At 39.8% G+C, this 22,938-nt stretch overlaps 1 protein-coding gene across 1 annotated transcript; it reads left to right on the top strand.

The window, feature by feature from the left end:
• The first annotated feature begins 1,338 nt into the window (after nucleotides 1–1,338).
• On the top strand, nucleotides 1,339–2,498 carry LOC140810322 (uncharacterized). Its single transcript, XM_073168197.1, has 2 exons — nucleotides 1,339–1,404; nucleotides 1,683–2,498. Exons 1-2 carry the CDS (start codon nucleotides 1,339–1,341, stop codon nucleotides 2,496–2,498), a joined length of 882 nt encoding a protein of 293 aa, XP_073024298.1.
• The last annotated feature ends 20,440 nt before the right edge of the window (nucleotides 2,499–22,938 follow it).

Below are 22,938 nucleotides of genomic sequence, written 5' to 3'. Positions count from 1 at the left end.
TGAAATGGCCGGAGAAGAAGATAATCGTACGTTGATGGAGCTTCATCGACCAGCATTTGAAGGTTATGGGTCTAGTATCATCCGCCCTACGAGTCAGGCGAATACATTCGAACTCAAGCCAGGAATCATCCAGATGATTCAACTCCAAGTCAAGTTTGTAGGATCACCGTCTGAAGACCCTAATGCACATTTGGAGAACTTTCTGTCAATCTGTGACACAATCAAGTGCAATGGGATGAGTACTGATGCCATTCGACTCAGATTATTTCCATTCTCCCTACAACGAGAGGCTATGGAGTGGCTTCGAGACTTTCCAGCTGGTTCCATCACGACATGGGAAGGATTGGTCGAGTTCTTTATGCACAGGTATTTTCCCCCAACTAAGATTACACAGTTAAGGAATGAAATCACATCATTTAGACAGAGAGATGGGGAATCACTGAATTCAGCATGGGCGAGATTCAAGAAGATGTTGAGTATGTGCCCGAGACATGGCTTTTCAATAGGCCAACAGGTTGAGACATTCTATTACGGGGTAGATCCTTCTGTGAGATCTATGCTCGATGCGACAGCAAACGGAAGCTTGTACAGGAAAACACCAACCGCAGCGCTCGAAATCATATCTAATATGGCCGAGAGAAATGTGGGTTGGCAAGACAACCGTATGGAGAAGAAAGTAGGATTCCTTGAGATGGATGCTCTGACAGCAATTACAGCGAAACTTGATGGAATGACGCATCAGATGGCACAGTTACAAGCACAGAAGTCAACACCAGTCAAGTCAGTGAATCAGATTCAAGGAAGTGCTGAAATGGTTGGTGGTTCATCTAGTGACATGCCATTCATGCCAGATATGTCCTTTAAGGGAATACAATGCTTTGGAGGAGACTCGGTGAATTATGTGGGAAACCAAGGTCGTCCACAGTACAATCCATACAGTTTTTCATATAACCCGGGCTGGAGGAATCATCCAAATTTTGGATGGAAGCAACCTGAAAAGTTTGTTGAGCAACTACAGTTTAATCCTCCACAACATCCTACGCAACAAAGACCTCCTCAACAACCACCTAAACCGCCGCAAGGTGCTGGACCTTCTATGCCACCTGGTTTCAAGCCACATGATAGCAAGTCGAATCTTGAGGATATGCTTGCCAAGTACATAGCTGGGAATGAGATGAGATGGCAAAACCATGATGCAAAGAGTGGAGACGCAACTAGGGCAGTTAACGACACAAATGTCTACACGAGCTCCGAGTACACTACCTAGTGACACGGAAAAGAATCCAAAAGATGTCAATGCTGTCACGGCGACGTCTCCCATAAAGCAAGAAGTGATCGATGTTGAAGGAGATGAGAAGGAGAAGAAAATATCCAAGCAAGAGTCCAATGACACGAGGGAAAAAGGTAAGTCTCTAAACTCAAACTCCAACATTGATATTAAGTCACTCCCATTTCCCCAAAGAGCAAAGCAACTGCAACTGGATACCCAATTTTCAAAATTTCTTGAGATTTTCAAAAAGCTTCACATAAATATCCCATTTGCAGAAGCTTTAGCTCAAATGCCCTCATATGCAAAATTTCTTAAAGAGATTTTATCAAACAAGAGGAAATTGGTTGACTTTGAGACAGTTAAGCTTTCGGAGGAATGTTCTGCTATTTTACAAAATAAACTCCCTCCGAAGCTTAAGGATCCAGGTAGTTTTTCTATCCCTTGCACTATTGGAACTTCAAATTTCAGTAAAGCTTTGTGTGACTTAGGTGCAAGCATTAACTTGATGCCATATTCATGCTTTGAGAAACTGAAAATAGGTGAAGTGAAGCCAACTACAATTTCCCTACAGTTAGCTGATAGATCGATTAAATATCCTAGGGGAGTTGTAGAGGACGTGTTAGTTAAGGTTGACAAGTTCATTTTTCCGGTCGATTTTGTTGTGTTGGATATGGAAGAAGATCGTGAGATTCCTCTTATTTTAGGAAGACCGTTTTTAGCCACTGGGAAAGCCCTGATAGATGTACAAAAGGGTGAGTTGGTGCTGAGACTGAATGATGAGAGTGTGGTGTTTAATGTTTTTCAGTCCATCAAATATCCTAATGATACATCTGCTTGTTTTAGAATTGATGCTACTGACGAGTTTGCTGAGTGTGTTTTACAGGAATTGATAGGTGACGATCCTTTGGAGGTCTGCTTAACTCATTCATCTCCGCAAGAATTGGGAAATCAAGAGCTTCATGAATGTATCTCCTATCTGGAAGCAGGCAGACCAATTTCAAAGACGGTAAATTCTAGGATTGGGGAGCTTGGGCATGTCCCAAGACCGTTAAAGTCATCCATCGAAGAAGCCTCGATCCTAGAGATGAAACCTCTTCCTTCGCACTTAAAATACCTGTTTTTGCTTGATAATGAGAAATTGCCAGTAATTGTTTCATCTACTTTGACAGGTATGGAGGAAGAGAAGCTGCTGCGAGTCTTGAGGGATAACATCAAAGCCATAGGTTGAAGCATTGCAGGCATTAAGGGGATCAGCTCTTCTATGTGTATGCATAAGATTCTGATGGAGGCCGATCACAAGACGTCTACTCAACCCCAAAGGCGTCTAAACCCAGCCATGCAAGAGGGGGTAAAGAAAGAGGTGATTAAGCTACTGGACGCAGGTATTATTTATCCGATTTCAGACAGTAGGTGGGTCAGTCCAGTCCAAGTCGTTCCAAAGAAAGGTGGGATCACTGTTGTGAAAAATGATAATAATGAATTACTTCCGACGAGAACTGTTACAGGGTGGCGTGTTTGCATCGATTATAGAAAACTTAACGATGCCACCCGTAAAGATCATTTCCCCCTCCCGTTTATTGATCAAATGTTGGAAAGGTTAGCAGGCCATTCTTTTTATTGTTTCTGGATGGTTATTCGGGTTATATGCAAATTCCCATCGACTCTGAAGATCAAGAGAAAACCACTTTTACTTGTCCTTATGGGACATTTGCATATAAACGGATGCCATTCGGTCTATGTAATGCACCAACAACCTTCCAACGATGCATGATGGCAATTTTTCATGATATGATTTAAGATTTCATTGAAATTTTCATGGATGATTTTTCTGTCTTTGGCTCTTCATTCGATACTTGTTTAGTTAACTTGTCTAAAGTTTTGGAGAGGTGTGAGGAGTCGAATTTTGTCTTAAATTGGGAAAAATGTCATTTTATGATGAGAGAGGGAATAGTGTTGGGGCATAAAATTTCTGAAAATGGGATTGAGGTTGATAAGGAAAAGATTGAAGTAATTGAGAAACTTCCAACCCTAACCAACATTAGAGGAGTGCGTAGTTTCCTTGGGCATGCGGGATTCTACAGACGATTTATAAAAGATTTTTCTAGCATTGCCAAGCCCATGACTAATTTACTGATAAAAGATGTGCCTTTTGATTTCTCTGCTGAGTGTGTGCATGCATTTCAGGTTCTGAAAGAGAAATTGATCACAGCACCTGTGATGATAGCACCTGACTGGGGGTCGCCATTTGAGGTGATGTGTGATGCAAGCGACACTGCGTTAGGGGCAGTGTTGGGACAAAAGAGAGACAAGTGCATTCATGTCATCTACTATGCTAGTATGACATTGTCAGCCGCCCAACTGAACTATGCCACCACAGAGAAGGAGCTTCTTGCTGTTGTTTTTGCTCTGGATAAGTTTAGATCGTATTTAATAGGGAGCAAAGTTGTAGTGCACACAGACCATTCAGCCTTGAAATACTTAATGTCTAAAAAAGATGCAAAACCAAGGCTAATTCGTTGGATTCTTCTTTTGCAGGAATTTGAATTGACGATAATCGATAGGAAGGGCACAGAAAATCAAGTTGTTGACCATCTTTCGCGTCTGGAGAATCACGTTCAAGGTAATGATTTTATTCGCGACGATTTCCCGGATGAACAACTCTTTGAGATCACCAATCTACCGTGGTATGCTGATTTTGTTAACTATCTTTCAAGTAAGTTCATTCCTCCCCACTTTACTTATCAGCAAAAGAAGAAATTCTTCTCCGATTTGAAATATTATTTGTGGGAGGACCCTTACTTGTTTAGAATATGTGCAGACGGTATAATCCGGAGATGTATTCCCCATGAAGAGGTAAGTGAAATTTTGTTTCATTGTCATGATGGTCCGGCTGGAGGCCACTTTGGGGCAACTAGAACTGCGTCCAAAGTCCTCCAGTCTTGTTTTTATTGGCCTACTTTGTTTAAGGATGCGCATGAATTTGTCACAAAATGTCCAGATTGTCAGCGAACAGGTAATATCTCTAGGAGACATGAATTACCTCTCACTAATATTCTTGTTTGTGAATTATTTGATGTGTGGGGTATCGATTTCATGGGACCATTCTCGGTTTCTTTTGGGAACAAGTATATTTTGGTGGCTGTAGACTATGTATCTAAGTGGGTTGAGGCGATTGCATGCAAAACTAATGACTCTAGGGTTGTCGTTCAATTTCTTATGAAAAATATTTTCTCACGTTTTGGCACACCTAGAGCCATCATTAGCGATGGGGGTACTCATTTTTGTAATCGTCAATTGGACAGTTTGTTGGCTAAGTATGGGGTCCGACATAAGGTGGCAACACCTTATCACCCCCTGACTAGTGGCCAAGTCGAGGTTTCAAACAGAGAACTTAAACGCATTCTTGAGAAGAATGTCGGTGCTTCGAGGAAAGAATGGTCTAGGAAACTTGACGATGCACTTTGGGCTTACCGCACTGCTTTTAAAACCCCCATTGTCATGTCCCCTTTCAAATTATTGTATGGAAAATCATGTCACCTACCTGTAGAACTTGAACATAAGGCTTATTGGGCTACCAAATTTCTGAATTTTGATGCCAAAGCCACAGGTGACGAGAGAGTGCTGCAGCTAAATGAATTGGATGAGTTTAGGTTGGAGGCGTACGAGAATGCCAAGCTTTACAAGGAGAAAACCAAACGTTGGCATGATCAGAACATTGTCCATCGAGAATTTTTGGTGGGTCAACAGGTATTATTATATAATTCTCGACTGAAATTGATGCCAGGTAAGTTGCGTTCACGGTGGTCAGGACCATATACCATCACGCAAGTTTTCCCCTACGGGACAGTGGAGATTACTAGTTACGCAACTGGGGCGTTCAAAGTGAATGGGCATATGCTGAAAGTTTATCACGGTGGTGCCATACCCGATGAGCCGACCACAGTGGATCTGCAGGATCCCAACTAAATCAAGGGAGTACAGTCAGGCTATCGACTCTAAATTTAGCGCTTGCTGGGAGGCAACCCAGTGTTTTATTTTAGCTTTCTTCCATGTTTTATTTTAGTTTTCTTTATTTTTTTTAATCATTTAGTTGGTGAGCTAATCTCAGTGAATGGTGGTGCAGGTAATTTATCTACTGGCGGTGGAATTTATCAGGTGTGGGAGAATTTATCAGGGCGATCAATTTCAAAATCTCGAACAGACCAGGGAAGTTTCTGTACAATTCTTGCATCTTGTGTGCTTGATTGAGTTTCAAATTTGAGTTCTAGATTTATAGAATTGTACATTCATGGCGTCACATTTGGATTTTGGTTCTAGTATTTAAAAAAAAAAACATGCGTATATTGAGTTTTCTGTTCCAGAGTGTACACGGACCGAGTCTCGGACCCCTACACGGCGTCCGTATACTTCATCTTCAGAAATGCCAGCGTCCCGAGTCTACATGGACCTTCCCCCGGACCCCTACACGGGGTCTGTGTCTTCCACTTTCACAATATCCGATTTCCAGAGCCTCTACGGACCTGTACACGGACCCCTACACGGGGTCCGTGCCTTCTAAATTCGCGACTGCTCTGAATTTATATCGCGACTTTCTCCTTCCAATCCCTAAATCCCCAAAGCTCTCCCCTATCAAAACCGCCGCCTCCACCCTAAAAACACCAAACACCGCCGCCTCCACGAAAAAAAAACACCAAACATCGCCGCCACTCGCCGCACCTCACGCCGCCGGACCACCCTCTTCCGCGGTGAACTCTGTCTTTTAACTGGTAAGCGTGTCTCTCCTTTGTTTTCGGCCTCCGAATATTTTGCGCGACTTCAGATTCGGTGATGGGGATTGATTTTAGATTGTTCGGTTGTTGGGCATTCATTGTTCGTGGATTATCTTGCTACTATTTTTGCGTGTTTGAATCGATCATTATTGTTAAGGATATTGTTGTGGACTGCGTAACGGTGCGTTGGGATAAAATTGCATTGGTTGGGAATATTTGGAATAAATCTTTGGATTATCGATATTGAATTGCTGGGGTATTGTGCCTTGTTGTTCGTTTCGTTTGGTGAGTGGTGATCAGTGATTGGGTTGTTTGGTCTGGCGATTGTTGCGCTTGAATTTGTGGGGTATTCGGATAAAGTCTCTTGTTCTAGAAATGCCTCCCCGTCATATTACTGGTAAGCGCGCCCGAACCGGTGCTTCTTCGTCCTCTGGGTCAGCCAGGAGATCATTTGATGCTTCCAAATTCACATCCTTCGAGAATTTTGAATGGTACTCGACACTTCACGGGAATTCTATCATCGTGGAGCGGTCTATTCATCCCCGCATCGATTCCGAGGTGCCACTCCGAGCCCTGTTCGATCAATTTGGGTGGGGCCCTATTCTGGACATCACTGGTCCGTATTTCCCGGATCTAGTGTGGCAATTCTACGCAAATTTTGAAGAGAAGGACAATACTGGGATGCAATCGATCCGTACTTAGGTAAAGGGGTCCCCATCGAGTTCACCAGCGGCTATTTGGCGACTCTTCTGAACGTTCCAAACGACGGCCCCCCTGTGGTGTTCAACCAGTTGGATTTGTTCCTTTCAGACATCACTTTTAGGATCCCACATGCACGGGACCTCCTCCAGTACGATACGTCCCCAACCGGATCCCGCTCCAGCGTCCTCCCGACTTCCCTCCCGCTGCTGGACCGTTTAATCTATTATTTCACTGGTGCAAACATAATTCCGAGGAAGGCAGGCAACAATGAGGTCCGTCATATGGATCTTTACATCATTGATAAGATGTTGAATGGATTAGGGGCCATTCCTGCTATTCCGGTGGCGTCGATTATCATTTCACATATGCGTTCCGTCGCTCACATTGACCCCACCAAGAATAAAAAACCATATGCCCCGTTCCCCATCATCATAGCCCGGATTTTGGCGGCCCATGGTATCGACTTCACGGGTGAGACATCCCTCCTACCTACCTCTACTCATATGCTCACTACTCAGGCCATGCAGGGCATGTTCTTCATTTTTCGACAGGGAGCGTGGTATCGTAATCCCGGGAGTCGACATCTCAGTCCTCATCCCCGTGATACCTCAGTACCGCCTCCTGCACTCGCTGACCGGGCCTGGGAAGCTCGTGTGGAGGAAGAAGCGGCTTTAGATGCCCGAGCTGACCCTCAAGCTGGCGTACCCTCTAGACCGCGCAACTCGCAAGCTAGGCGCCGCTTTTACTCATCCTTACTGGATTGCATGGACGACATCCGCAACCGTTTAGCTCGAGTCGAGCAACAGTCTCCCGACGCCTATGCCCCACCATGGGAAAGAGCTACTCTCAATGAATTCATGAACTTAGAGCTGGGATCAGAGGACGAGGAGTAGTTTATTTTGTTAAGACGTGTGGAGGATTTTATTATTTTTCTGGATTTCGCCATTTAATCTTTATGTTGTTATCGACGTTTTCAGACTTGATCTTTATCGTATTATCATTTGAACTTTGATCGTGTGTTTGTGTGTTTCTCCTATTCCTCTTTACGTTTCCTTGTGTTTTCGGTGTCGTGCTTTTCAGGAGTTGCTGATTTATCCCTCATTTTCACCACTGACTCGACATGTGTCCAGGGAAGTGTTTTCTTTCATTTGATATAACTGTCTTCATCGTTCATTTTATAGTGCTTTACACTGAGGGCAGTGTCGTTATCAAAGTGTGGGGGTGGGTCAGTTTTGTTTCACGTCGTTGCTTGTTTCACGTCGTTGCACACACACACTTAACAACACTTTTCACGTAGGATGGAACTATTTTTAGACAAAGAACTCCTGTTTCACTTGATAATCGGATTACTTTGTTAAATTGTGGATCACCCGGAAAATAGTTTCACGCCTAGTAATTGAATGAGAGGAGTCGTAGTTTCAAGGAGGGAGTCGAACATGAACTAGTTTTGTATCCACATTTTATTCAATGCACGTGGTCAAACTTTTACTCGTTGATAGTGAATTGGTGAAATGTGAACTTATGTTAAAAAAAAAAAAGATCGAACAACGATCCCTAGAACTTGTCTGATTAGCCCTCGAAGCGAAAATACGAACAACGATGACTTAGGGATGATTTAGGTTATCTTTGGACCGTTTGAGCCTTTCAAGCCTGACCGATACATCAATCATTGTCTCTAGTAACCCTTTTTGAGCCTATAAAAATCGAGTGGTGTGTGTCAATAACACACAATTAGCCCCCATTCGTAATTTATTCACTGTCCCACATCAACTAGCTGAATCTTAGCCTATACACTCTTTTCCTACCTACATGTGAGAGAAACAAACCTCCTGTGCACATTGAAATGTTTGAATTACTCTAAATGATTGAAGAAATATGTGTGAAGGAGTCGATGAATTTTTATTCATGAGAAAAAAAAAAGAAAAAAAGAAAAGAAAAAAAAAAGAAGAGGAAAGTGTATAATATTGAGAGCACCCGAAAAATTTGTGGGTGAAAGTTGGTGGAGAATGAGAAAGAAAGGAGACGATAGAGCTCTGAAAATGATGAAAATACAGTAATTGGTGATGAGTCAAAAGTTGAATGAATGTGCTAAAGGATTAACTTTTATTTCCTCTCACTTTTGATTCCCATATCTTTTATTGTAGCCGTGAACATTGGCCTTACGTTACAAACTTGAAAAGACCTATTAACCAGGTCATTGTTGTTCAACATTTAGTAGAGAGGGTTATGAAAGTCAAGCATATGGTGTGTCTCGATAACAAATAGAAATAAGTGATCATGAAACCAAGTAGCTGGGGATGAGTACGAGTCTGACCTGCACACTACACACATCTTGTTCTGTTGGTCCTGACTTGGTAAATGTTTGAATCTTAAATTGCAACGAAAACGAATCTTGTGATATGCGAAGCGTGATTTTTTTGACCGGGGGTGAAATAAATTGACAAGTTGAGAAGTTTTGATTGTGGTACTTGAGTTCTGAATCTGAAATATTTCTCATCTTTATTTTTGTCTGATTTGTTAGAGGACGAACAAGGGTTAAGTGTGGGGGAGTTGATAAGCACGAATTATATAGCATTTTAGGGATTTTATTTTGTCGTATTCGTGTTTATCTGGCATTTTTATTCCGAGTTTTGCGCTTATTTCGTCTCATTATGGCTAATTGCAGGTTTGACCAAAAGAGGGTGAAAGCAAAAGAAATGAAAGAAAAGTCAAGCCTCGCAATGCCACATCAGAAATACCCGGAAAAATAGGAGAGAGCACAAAAATTGGACAACAAAGACCTATACACGGACCCCGGAGACGGGTCCGTGTCATTCAAGAAAGAAGGATTCAGCCGAGTGTGCACAGACCTAGGCACGGACCCCGGAGATAGGTCCGTTCTATTCAATTGCCGAGACACAATTTACAGAGTCTCCACGGACCTATCGACGGACCCCTACACGGGGTCCGTGCTCTTCATCATCCAGAGAAGAAAAATCCAGAGTCTACACGGACCCCTGGACGGACCCAGGCACGGGGTCCGTGTCCACCATTCCGGAAGAAGCCTTGGGCAGAGTCTACACGGACCCATGTCCTGATGCATGCACGAGGTCCGTGTACACAATATCAAGTCGAGATTTGGGCGAAGATTTGCTCGTGATTTTGGGGGAAATAAAAAGGAAAACCGAAAAAAATTTAGGTGTGGAATTTTGGAGACTTAGCAGCCGACTTGCAGGAGAAGAAAGGGGAGAATTTTTCAGATCTTTGAAGACAGCGACGGCGAAGGAAAAACAACGCAATTTACACGCAAGATCCGCGCACCGTCATTGAGATTTCCTCTTCTCTTTTATTTTCTTATTTTCAGACATGAATTCAATTATTAAATTTGATTTTAGTTTTGAATTTATGGAGTAGTTTCTTTTGTGATCGGGACCACGATACGGGATAAACGATTGATTTTTGTTTATTCATTGAATTATTTGATTTATAAAGTTGTTTTATGTTATTGATTTATGTTGCGTAAATTTCGTGCTTTTAATCTGGCCAATTAATTGCATGTTTGTTGGTCGATCTTGACTCGAAAGAGAATATATTGAATTTAGCTTCGAAAACATTAATCAACACACGGTTAAACCGACTAGAAATAGTACTCGGTTTCAGTGTGCGATTTTAGGCGACAGCTGTAATTCTTCCATTGATAAATGCGTTTTTGTTTAATTAAATTCAATTAGAATTAATTGGACTGTTAAATGAAAATAGGATTATAAATTCTAGAAATAGATTTATAATTAATTTAGGGAATTGCATCGTGACTTCAAATAATTTGTAGTTAAATGGTTCCAGTGCATGATATTAATCAAAGTTTATTACCGTCGTGTGTTCCCGATCATTTTATTTAAATTTGAAAATCCCAAGTCCCAAGCTTCTCTGATATTTGATTTAGTCATTAAAATTAGCATAAATTGGTTTAAAAATTCACTTAGTTGAAATAACAATCAAATCGCTCGTTATTGTTTGTCTAGATTAAATAAAATAATTGAATCTTAGTAATTAAATAATAGTCTCTGTGGGATCGATACTTGGACTGTTCGTCCATTTACTATAACTTGACCTAGTCCGCTTGCTAGAATTAATCCCAACCGAATTCGTCGGTCAGGCATCTACTCTAACATGAGATCCCTGTCAATTCCTGCTAGAACCAGGCAATAACATTAAGATTAGTTTTTAAATAATTTATTAAACTAACCCGGGTGGATAAGTCAAGGTCTTGGGCCACCCGGATCTCCTTGGCTGGCCCAATCTCCACCACCTCCTGTTCTTCCTCTACCACAAATTGTACCTCACCCTTCTCCACTACCATGTCCATCTCCCCACAACTCTGAACTTTCTTCCCTTCCTTCCTCGCCCTCTTCTGGTGTTAGAGTAGGTGTCCGTCGAGCCAAGTGTTGGCCGAGGGTTCACATTGAAACAATATGTATAAAAAATTATTATTTTAATAATATATTGAAATTATTGTTTTGGCACATTTTTACCTGTATACACATGCTAGTTGCATAGATAAAGTCTTTGAATATACAAATAGTAGAAAGAATATGAGATGCTCACATGATGAGTATCATGAAACTCATATTTGGAATATATTATATTCTAAACAGTTCCTAGTCGATAAGCCGTCGCTAAGAAGGATATAGGCCGCTCGAGTTTGAGACTAGTATCTAGGATGTGAGTACCATGTTTCATTGGTAGGGGACATTATGATGTCCGAGCATCCAGATAAGTGCTCCTTGTAGAGTGCACTGAACAACCCTCCATAAAGAAATTTCCAAATGGTTCTCATTATCGAGTGGAAACGTCCTGGTTCATGGTTGTACATCATTAGTTGTGGGGACTCGGACGCTAATCATCTTCTTAATCATCTTTGGGATTTAATTATCAATTAAGATAAATAGGGTCTAAAAATTTTTCTTTTTAAAATGTATGTGAGGAACGTAATGGAATTTAACTAATATACATCTCAGTATAAAAGTACAATAATGTACAACAATTATTCAAACTAGTCTAAGGTTCAACTACTAAATTTCAAGTATTAAAACCAAATCTACAATAAGTCCGGAATCACCACTCTAAACTCGTCTTCTCTCATCATCATCTTGACCCCGATCTTGCCCCACCTGTTGTCATGCACACATACAAAACAAGACAACAGCCGGATGCTCCGGTGAGAATAAATCCCAGTATAAAACATGGTATGCATGCATATACACAATATAAATCATGAAGCGTACTATCATGCGTAAATCAATAACAATAGGTTTCATAATCTATGAAACCAAATCAATATAAGCATGCAGCCAAAATCAATTCATATCTTGACTCGACTCGACTCTAACTCTAGGGATCCCGATGTGAATAAGACGTCACTGTCTGTCACCTACCCTCCCAATCGGGGTGACGGTACGTCTTATTCCTAGACTTCGATCTTGTCTGTATCGAATGTCTATAATCGGAGGAAGTCTGCTCCTATGCGTCGATTCCACCGAACATCTAGAAATTTGGCAAATCTGCCAATGACTCTTCTATCTTAAATGCTTGAATATAAATCTATAAACAAAGCATAATCATCATAAAATATAAACAACACTCTAGTATGTGATTTTGTTGGGAAACTCAAATTGAATCACATTTGAGTTGTGTCTTCCCAAAACAAAACATGAATTATACCTTTGTCTTCCCGGTCTGACGAAGACGAAGTCTTGTATTCCAATCTGTCCATACCCAGTCTGGCAATGACAATCGCATAAATACAATATCAGTATGTAATTCAATTCAAAACCTGTTCTGATCAATACTCATATCAGTAAATAATCTGATCCATATCTGAACAAGGTACAATCTGATTCATATCAACGATATCACAATACAATCGAAATGATTACTGAATCTGATCAATATCAATCAACTGATGTTTTGATGGCATAACAATACAGTCTCGATACTCCCGTCAATCTCAACATCACAGATATAATACCACGAGTCATAATCGGTATTGATATAACTCATAATCAATAACAATACAACTCTGATATCGAATCTCAATCAAATCAACTCCGAAAATCATAACAATCGCATAACCAGTCTATTCTTTAATCTGACTTCAATTATACAATGTCTACTATAACAGAAACATCATATCTGATTCATATTCAATTCTGACAATAGTATAATTTCAAATCATGTCTAAATGCAACAAGACTTACGTCCAGTTGTAGCCTGTGTTGATAGAAACTCGGTGCTGAAGTCGGATTGAAATTCTCACGGACGGATCTTTCAAAATCACAAATCTAAAAAGGCGTAAGGATTTTTCTCTCAAAATCTTCGACCCTTTTCTGAATTTCTGAGGGAAAAACGTGCAATTCTTATATATATACTGCATGCAACACCAGGAAACGTGGCTTATTTTTCATGCTGCACGTCGCACCGCGGGTGTGCTAATTCCATAACCGCGGGTGCGTTACGCGTATTGATCTATATCCATTTTCCAGAAGCAAGGACCGCGGGTGCGGTGGCTTTTATACCGCGGGTGCGGTGACCTTACTGTAGCAACACCGCGGGTGCGGTCTGTCTAGCACCGCGGGTGCGGTTACCCTCCAATAGAAAATCTCATACCCTACTAGCCATACACCGCGGGTGGGGTATATGCTTCACCGCGGGTGCGGTGGTACTTTGCCAAAACTCGACTTGAAACCTCGTTTGTCCCCTTCTGTTCTTACCTTTCTTATTCATACAATATTTATATCAATTCAGACATATCAATAAGAATCTCGGGCATTACATTAGTCCTTATGACCCGGGACAACATTGAGACTCTATATACTTGTATTGCACTTTGATTTGTTTACCGACTCTCATGGGATCATCAGGTGGCAAGGTTGGGTGTTCTGTCGAAACATATAGGAGTCAATGCATTGTATTCTGGGATTCACCGCTTATCTTCGGGTATGGATATCCTATGTGTATGTAGTATGAAATCTCTGATCAAAGTATGGTGGTAATTAAGAAAGGGGTTTCTTAGATTATACCATCGATGCAACTACAACATGACACATAGTATTGATTCATTAACAGCTCTCGATATACCAATAGTTGTCGAATCGGTCGGGATATATGAGATGAAGGGACCGTACTGTACACTAACCATAATAGAATGGTTCTTGCAGGCACTATCATTTGATACCTAGGGAATCATGTAAGCGATGATGCTAGGTGTTTAACATGATTAGTTGGGTACTATCAGACTTGAGTTCTGACATTCATATTATCAAGGAGATGATAAGTAAGAATGAAAGAATTGGGGTATTCTCATATAAGGACATGTTTAGTACCGAATCATATAGAGATGTGAAACCACTGCTAGTTGTATCAATGAACCATTGAGGGTCACACAAGCGCTAACCTTTTAGATCGCGTTGAGAAGTAAAATTAGGTCAATGTGTTGAACGGCTTACAAAGGAGTTTATAAGAACAAGGAAAATTAGAAGTATGACTTCTATAAGAGGAATGTGACTTTTAATTTGTGGAAGTGTTCTTAAATTAAATGTTAGCCAAATAAATAATGTATTTGAAAATTGTGATTTTCATAACCATTATTATGGACTAAGTTAAATTAATTCAAGTGTTGAATTAATTAAACATTAGTGGGCCTAGTAGAGTCCAAATAATTAAATTAATTCAAGTGTTGAATTAATTAAATAACATTGGGTCTTGTAGAGCTGCAATTGGAAATAATTATTCAACTAGTGGTCTTCAGTAAAATCATATAAATTTTAAATAGTCTCAAATATGTTTGAGATATTTAAATAAAATTCCATGGGCATTTGATCGAGCAAAACTTGCACTGTGAATTCCCCAATAAAATATGATTTTGTATGCTCAAAAAATAATCGCAAGTGCACGATGTCAAGTAATAATATAGTGTATGTGAATACGAGTATCGTTCCACTGAGGACTGTATTTAACAATTATTATTTTAGTTATTAAACTTTAGCGACGAAAAGTGATTGATTGTGTTATAACTATTAAAATGCAAGAAAGTTAAATAAACAATTTCAAAGATCAAATGATGAAATGTGAATTCTAAATCGATTGATTGAGTTTCAAATGATAGAGGAATTTGTTGGGAATTCTGGTTCACCTACCCCTTATTAATTAATTAATTCGTTCAATTGTGTTCTACGCTTCCGACAGGGTTTCCTATTCAATTGAACACACTCTCTCGAGCTATGTCAAACTAATTCACTCAATGAAGTAATTAAATGTCTTTAATTATTTATCAAGAATGAATCGCATTTCGATTAATGAAATCCCCTAGTTTTCGACCCTAAGGACTATGACTATCGGCACGTATCCAATTTCATATATCTATGCAAATTGTAGATCCGCGAATTATACTACTCGATCCTTTCACTAGTTATTCTCTCGAACTCACTCGTGATATAAAATGGTCGTTAAAGTTAGCTACACTCAACGACAAAATGAAAATCGTAGAATAATCAAGACTAAATCACAAACCGACATATATATTAATCAACTAAAAGTTCGGGGTAGGGTCCCCGTTAATCCCAACAAATATTTAAAGTTAGCTACTAGAATTCATAATTAAAATACACAAAACAATGTTTAAACAAAGGAAATTAAACTAGAAATACTAGGCGTGACGAAATCTGCGAAGAACGATGCCCGGAAACTGTTGAATCTTCAATCCAAGTGCAAAAGCTCTCCCAAAATCCTTTTTTCTCTCAAAAATCACGTCTGAATCCCTCCCAAGTCGGCCAAGAAGACTTTCCATCTCATTCCCCTCTCAAAATAAGGTAAGGAATCGCACACCATAATTTCCAAAAATAGGCGGCGCTCGGGCGGTAGAAAAGTACCGCTCGAGCGCCACACTCTCTGTAATTCTCCTTGGCTGGTGCGACATTCGCGCTCGGGCGGTAGAAAACTACCGCTCGAGCGCCGACCCTTCTGTCGAAAATCCTTTGGTGCTTTCATCTCGCGCTCGGGCGGTAGAATATTACCGCCCGAGCGCCAATTGTTCTGTAATTTCACTCGGAATTTCTCTTTTCGCGCTCGGGCGGTAGAATATTACCGCCCGAGCGCCAATCGTTCTGCCCTTGTTTTCTTGACTTGGCACTTGGCTCCGATTTTTGGTTTTTCCGGTCATTTTTCCTGCGAATTCATCACACACAAGTGAGACATAATCGAAAACAATTAATTACTAAAACATGAACAAAAAGTAAATGAAATGCATGCATGCACAATGTAAACACAATTAAAACTAATGCAATAAACACGTAAAAACACCCTCTATCCGCATTGTAATTGTTACAAGCCCAAATAGAATTGCATGCATGGGAGGTAAAGGGTTGGAGGCTACTTTAACAATATTTAAGGCATGGCATGCACATTCTCACTTAGCTTCTGCAAGCACCAAGAAAACTTGCCCCCCTCCCCCCTCACTCCACTTGAAGTGGCCGAAACTTCATACCATTCTCCTTGAAATTTTTGTTCTTCAATTGTTGAGGAAAGCCTACACTTCTCAAAAGAAAATTCTCTAATTTTTCTAGTGCAAAAATAGAGTGGATCTACCTTGTCAGTGGTGGACCTAATTTAAAGAAAAGAGTCGAAGAGCAAGGAAAGCTTGTAGAGGTTCAATCATTCAAGAGCTTAGTTGTTTGACAACTAAGTTGGAACCATCATCAATCCTTTGTGATTGATAGGTAAAAATTTCTAAAACACCCTATGTATGACATTTCATGTTTTTCGTATTTTCTACACACAAAATGTTGGGGTACTAGGTTTTCTTCTTGTAAAATTTGATTTTTGAAACTTCCGTTGCGCATCCGGGCACCGTAACCAATCCCCTTTCATCTGGTCCACCTGGATAGCCTCTACATAAAACTTCCGGGAGAAAGGCTGATCTCCCCGCACTTCCCCTACTCGGCTTCTCACTAGGAATTTAATCTTTTGATGATAGGTGGATGCTATGGCCCTTAGCTAGTTCATGGCCGGCCGCCCCATAATGATATTTTATGATGATGGGGCATCCGCCACAGTGAAAGTAGTCATAACCGTCTTCTTCATCTCCCTGGCACCCAAAGTCAAAGGCGGAACAATCTTCCCCTCTAGATAAACAGCATGGCCAGCAAAGCTAAAAAGTGTTGTGTCCACAGTCTCCAGCTAATACCCCTGCAAATCCATTTGTACTAGGGCATCCTTGAATGTAACATTAACAGAACTGCCCGAGTCCATGAAAGTCCTTATAATATCATAGTTTGCTATCTGGTTTCGATCACCAGGGCGTCATTGTGAGGAAAGTTCACACCCTTGAGATCCTCGGGACCAAAACTAATAACTGTCTGATTCTTCCTTACACTCTCCACCACCATACATTTCCTCCTGCCTCTTGACTTCCTCGCCCGATTGGAATCTCCGTCTGTAGAGCCTCTAGATATCATCTTGATTACCCCCAAGACAGGTGGTCAAATCTTTTTCCTCTCAGGCTCTGGCTCTCTTCTTCCCCTCGGGGCATTTCTAGAATCCTCGCGAGTACTAGGCCCCGGCTACCGAGCTGTCCAGGGAGGGAACCTCGGCCATTTATTAGGTTGATTATGTCCTTGGACAGAGTGCGGGACATAATCTCTCTTGAGGGTTTTTCAATCCTCTGTGTTATGATAGCACACCTTGTGAAGGGTGCAAAATCCATTCTTCTCAGGCCTAATAAGTTGCTGAGGTGGGGGCAAGTCCCTGCTATACTCTTGGACCTCCTGTCTCGGATAATCTTCAAGGCCGCATGTTGAGAAAAATGCCCCTGATTATTCCTTCTTGATCCTCTCTCTTCAGGCTTAGATGCCAAGTCTCCCCTTGCTCTTCTCCCTGCCTCTCTAATTTGCTTTTGTGCTTTTTCCATATTAATGTAATTTTTCACCCGGGCCAGCAAATTCTCGAAGTCCCCAGGCACCTTCTTTGTTAATGAACGAAAAAACTCGCCTTCCTTCAACCATTGTGTGAATGCAATTGTCTTGGTCTCGGTGGCATAAATGGGGACATCCGGGACAACTCTGTTAAAACTTCTGATATAAGCCCTTAGGCCCTCATCTGGACTCTGCTTGACTTGGAAAAGACTAAATATACAGTCCTTTAACTTTTTGTTACTACTGAAATGGTGTAAAAACACTTTCTGGAAGTCGTCAAAAGAATGGAGACTCTGAGGGGCCAGTTTCACAAACCACCTCTGTGTCGAGTCAACCAAAGTAGTTAAGAACACTTTGCACTTGATTCTGTAAGTATAGCAGTGCAACATGGCTGTATTCTCAAATCTGTCCAGGTGTTCCTCGGGGTCTGCGTTGCCATCATAATCTTTAACTTTGGCAGACTTGAAATTAATGAGAAGAGGTTTCGGGACTATAACTTCAGAAAACGGGCATCCCTTAATAACTACTTGGGAACGACTCCTACCCTCCATCTGTCCCTCCAACATCCTCATCTTCTGCCTCAACTCTTGCAACTCCTCTACCACACTCGGGGACTTGGACCTAGCACTCGACTCGACTCCCTCTCTCTTCCCTCCCTGCTTCCTCCTTCCCAAACTTCTGCTCTCCTCCTACATGCGTAGCTTGATGAGAAGCATCTCTCCGAGCTACGGCTTTCCACTGCTTCGGATATAATCCAAGCAAACTCTTCCGGGCATAAGGTAATGACAGGGGGAGGCCCTGTAGGTGGAGGACCACCATCTTGTCCCGAAGTAAGTGCACCATCTCCAGAAGCCTGGGAAGTGTCCTGATAAGTTCTTCTGGTAGGAGCCATATCAACGTATTAGACTCAATTTCTCATAGACGGGGCTAATAATGAGATCTGAGTGAATCAGGTATAAGATATGTGGGCAATCGACCAGATGATGAAGATAATTTTGTGTTTAGGAAATTTGAGTCAGGATAATGGCTTCAATTAAGACCTGCAAACAAGGAAGGAACTCGTGAATTGGCGCCGGAGGCGTGTCCGACGTGGCCACTCTGATGCTTAAGTCAGCAGGTGAAGAAGAAAACCAAAGTAGCTGTATATGTGATGATATACGTGAAATGATTAAGAATTCAAAGTTCCAACATCTGTAAATGAGAAATTTACTTGCTATTTATAAGATGATATCTCATCATTACCTTGTTTTCAGTGCCCACCTGCTAAGTATGATAGGGCAGCTGCCGATACCCTGTGCTTCTGACGGCTTCTCTAACACACCAAACCCATTCTATTCTGACAGATTACATAGCACATATTAATACAATCGAGTGTGGTACGCTTCTCGAGGTAACCTGGGTAGAAGTTCCCTGGAGCTTGCATGAGAGCACGGGTGCTCGATTGCCCGAGAAGAAAATATCTTGTGCCTCCCCATTTCCGGCTATTGAAGAAGGTACTCTGCATATTGACTCTGATTTGGTCTATTCAATTAGTATTCTGGGTCATCCATGACCTTGGCTCTTATGGGGGTATCATCAATAATGATACCTTAAGCCTTCAAAATCAAATATGGATTTGTTGTTGAGAATCTATTTTTCTCGTGCCCAATGGAAGTTTAAAATTTTGACATTCAAAATATTGTTTGAGCACTTAGAGCGCTTGAAACGTTTACCTTTAGTGAAATATTCACTTGGCTCCAACTATTCCGAGATTAGTGGAGATAGCTCTTGATGTATTCTCTATGAACTTTCTTCGAGGCCCCATTCTTCAATCTTTCTCTCAAGTATACGACTAGATCAATTGTTCATCTTATAAATTGCACTATAAATTTAGAAGGATTTTACGTCGAGATTGAATAACGGGTTAACGGGGCACATATTTTCAATTATTTGAAGTACCCTAAACAAGGAGTGTGGGAGGAGGTGATTTTCGAAAATCCCTTGGCTTGGAGGCTAGGGTTTTTCGAAAATTATGAGTAGTATTTTTTTTTCAACCCTAAACCTAATGTACATATATATAAGCTTAGAGCTCATTAATTAAATTAAATATTTAATGGGCTTAATCAATTAATTATTCTAGTCCAACTAGTTTAATTAATTAATTAACCTTTTAAAGTATAATTAAGAACATTAATGATTTGTATGTTGTTCTTGTAGTTCTACAAGACCATTATACATACACCCATTACATTTAATTTAAATCTTGTATAAATTAAACTTTTGAATTTAATATTTAAATTATAAATTCAACTCCTTGAATTTATTTCTTAATGTTTTATATAAATTCAACTCCTTGATTTTATTATCTCAACGGAAATAAAATAATCCAGTACTTGTGTGACCCTCAATGGTTCAAATATCCAGCTATATGTGGGTTCAAAACTTGCCTCATTCTTTGTATCAACAATTGATAATGAGAATGTCAGAAATCATATTTCCGATTAAACCATCGAATCATTGTAAGAGGGTCAAGTAGAATCGCCCCATGATTCCCTAGGTATCACTTATAGTGCCTACAAGAACCAGTCGGTTAATATTAACGTACAATAATGTCCCTTCTTCTCATAGATCCCGATCGAATCTGCAAACATTGGTTCATCGAGGGTTTCATAAGAATTCGATAACTATGTGACACATGTTTGAGAATAAATAGTGGCATTGCATGTACAATTGGATAACTCATTCCCTAATATACATCTCATACACTGGCCAGAGATTTCATGCACTATTATTTCATCAGATCACACAGGATATCCACACCCGAAGGTGTGTGGTGAATTCCCGACTACAATACACTTGCTCCTACATGTGTCGCAACTGTACCCAATCTCGCTACCTGATGACCTTCTTGGAGTCGGTAAACAAGCCAAAGCACAGACCTAGCATATAGAGCCTCAGTGTTGTACCAGGTCATAAGGACTAATGGTGTACAATTATAACCATGGACTTATCCTCTTGACAAATTATAACCACTTGGAAAGTCCTAGAGAGGGTAGTTTGGTACAATCATCATATGACTGCACATCTGCTTGTTTGGACATCTATATGCCCTTACCAAGAAACGCGGTACACAACATAACAGATGCAATTCTCGAGCTCAAGAGACCTTTATCCATGTTTCAGGCGGCTGAATCGACTAGGAACAAATTTAGATTATACAGTGTTTACAAATAGGTTTCAACATCAAAGTACGATTCATTTGTATTAAAGTATAATCAAGGTTTTTATCTATGTTGAACACATGTGTATACAGATAAAGAAATAATAAACCATGAAATAATGCATTATATAAAATAAAGATTGTTTATTACAACCAAGTCAATAAATTCTCTAGCCAACAGTTGTCTTACAGGGCATATACTCTAACAATCTCCAAATTGTCCTAGAGCCAACTACCCAAAAACTTTAATTCCACTGCTTCGTGATGCTTCTCAAACAATGGTTTTGGCAAGGGCTTTGTAAGTGGATCAGGGTAGATGGGACTCTTTCGATTGATATATCTCATCTTCCCATAATCTCCCGATGATGTGGAACTTCCTCAGTATATGTTTGGATCGCTGATGAGACCTTGGTTTCTTTGCTTGCGCAATGGCTTCAGTGTTGTCGCAGTACACCGGAACTGGATCAACTCCATTAGGAATAACACCCAACTCTTGGACAAAATTTCTCATCCAAACTACCTATTTTGCTGCAGCAGATGCAGCAAAGTATTCAGCTTCAGTGGTGGAATAACGGTGTTTTGCTTGGAAATTTTCCAAGAGACTGTTGCGTAATTGAGAATGAATAAAAAACCCGAGGTCGATTTCGAATCATCTACGCCATATTTCACTACAAAAAAAAACTCCTAAAGCCAACGAATTTTATCTGTTGTCTTTGTGAAGGAAAAAGCGTTGCCATAAGTAGTGTTGTTAAAAGCCGGCTCAAAGACAACAGATCCTTTGTCTTTTCTGTCAAAGACAGCGGTTTTTACATATAGACAACGGATAAAAACTATTGTCTTTTTAGTCAAAGACAACACTTTTGCAATGGATTAAAAACTTTGTCTTTTTAAAATTTCATTTTTTTTTTATTTTTTACCTATTAATTAAATTATTAGTTACAAATCTATTTTGAATATAAATGTAGAAACATGTAAAAAATATTCTATAAATAACAATTATTATAACAAAAAAATATGTATAATAACTATTTTAAACATCAATCAACATTTAAATATCACAAATGCTACGTATACATGACGAACAAATCAATCCCAGTAAACTCAAATTAAAAAAACCAATAAGAAAGTAAACAAATCAAGATATAGAGTACTGAAAAGAAAGAATCTAAACTCTGCGGAAAAAAATCACCATAAAAGTGATTTAAAACCGAATTAAATAACTAGATTATTAACTCTTTCTCCAACTTTTACTTACCTAATCCTAAGCATGCCAGTAATACATCATCAACACAAAACAACTGAACCCCAAAATGTCACAAATCAAAATAAAACAATCACATTTTGTAAGCAAGATAATGCATTAAAATGGATACATTCAAGAATAATCAATTCAAACCATCAGTGATTCACTTGAAAGAATTGTTGGAGTTTAGATCAACAAACGCTTTACACTGGTAGATAGAAGAAGCAACCGGAAGAATGAGAAAAAATAAAAAAGGAACAATGTTGCGTGTTTTCTTGATTGCTCGCAAGTACACGACGTCAAGTTATAGTAAAATATAATTTTGAGTACAAGTGTCGATCTAACGAGAAATGTATTTCTAAACTTATATTAATGCTTGTAATTGAAATAGTCTTGACTTTATTTAGAATAATCAATTGACAGATTTGATTGCACCGATAACTAGATTGAAAATAAATTTAATTATATTACCAAATAGTAGTAAACAACAATGGAATAAAAGATCTAGAGGTCCGATTTAACGCAACTATCCACCATATGTTATTTTGTGTAGCTATATTCTAAATGTCCTTCTTATTCATCATCCAAAAATTCTAAATTATCTACTCTATCTTCCGATTGCTAAGTAGATACTAATTATCTAACAAAGGATTGTAACGTCCCCGTCAACAATCTATAATTAAATAACAAAATAAGCAATAATTTATTTTAACAGCTTCGATAGCAATATATGTCCTCCCGAACAATATAGATACTATCGATGTATTTTTCCCTTTCTTGTTTATAAATTCCATTTTCCAAGTGATAAA

Source organism: Primulina eburnea, chromosome 13, assembly GCF_022965805.1.
Source record: "Primulina eburnea isolate SZY01 chromosome 13, ASM2296580v1, whole genome shotgun sequence".
NCBI lineage: Eukaryota > Viridiplantae > Streptophyta > Magnoliopsida > Lamiales > Gesneriaceae > Primulina > Primulina eburnea.
The sequence above is the reverse complement of the archived record's forward strand: the minus strand, read 5'-3'. Positions and strand labels throughout refer to the sequence as shown.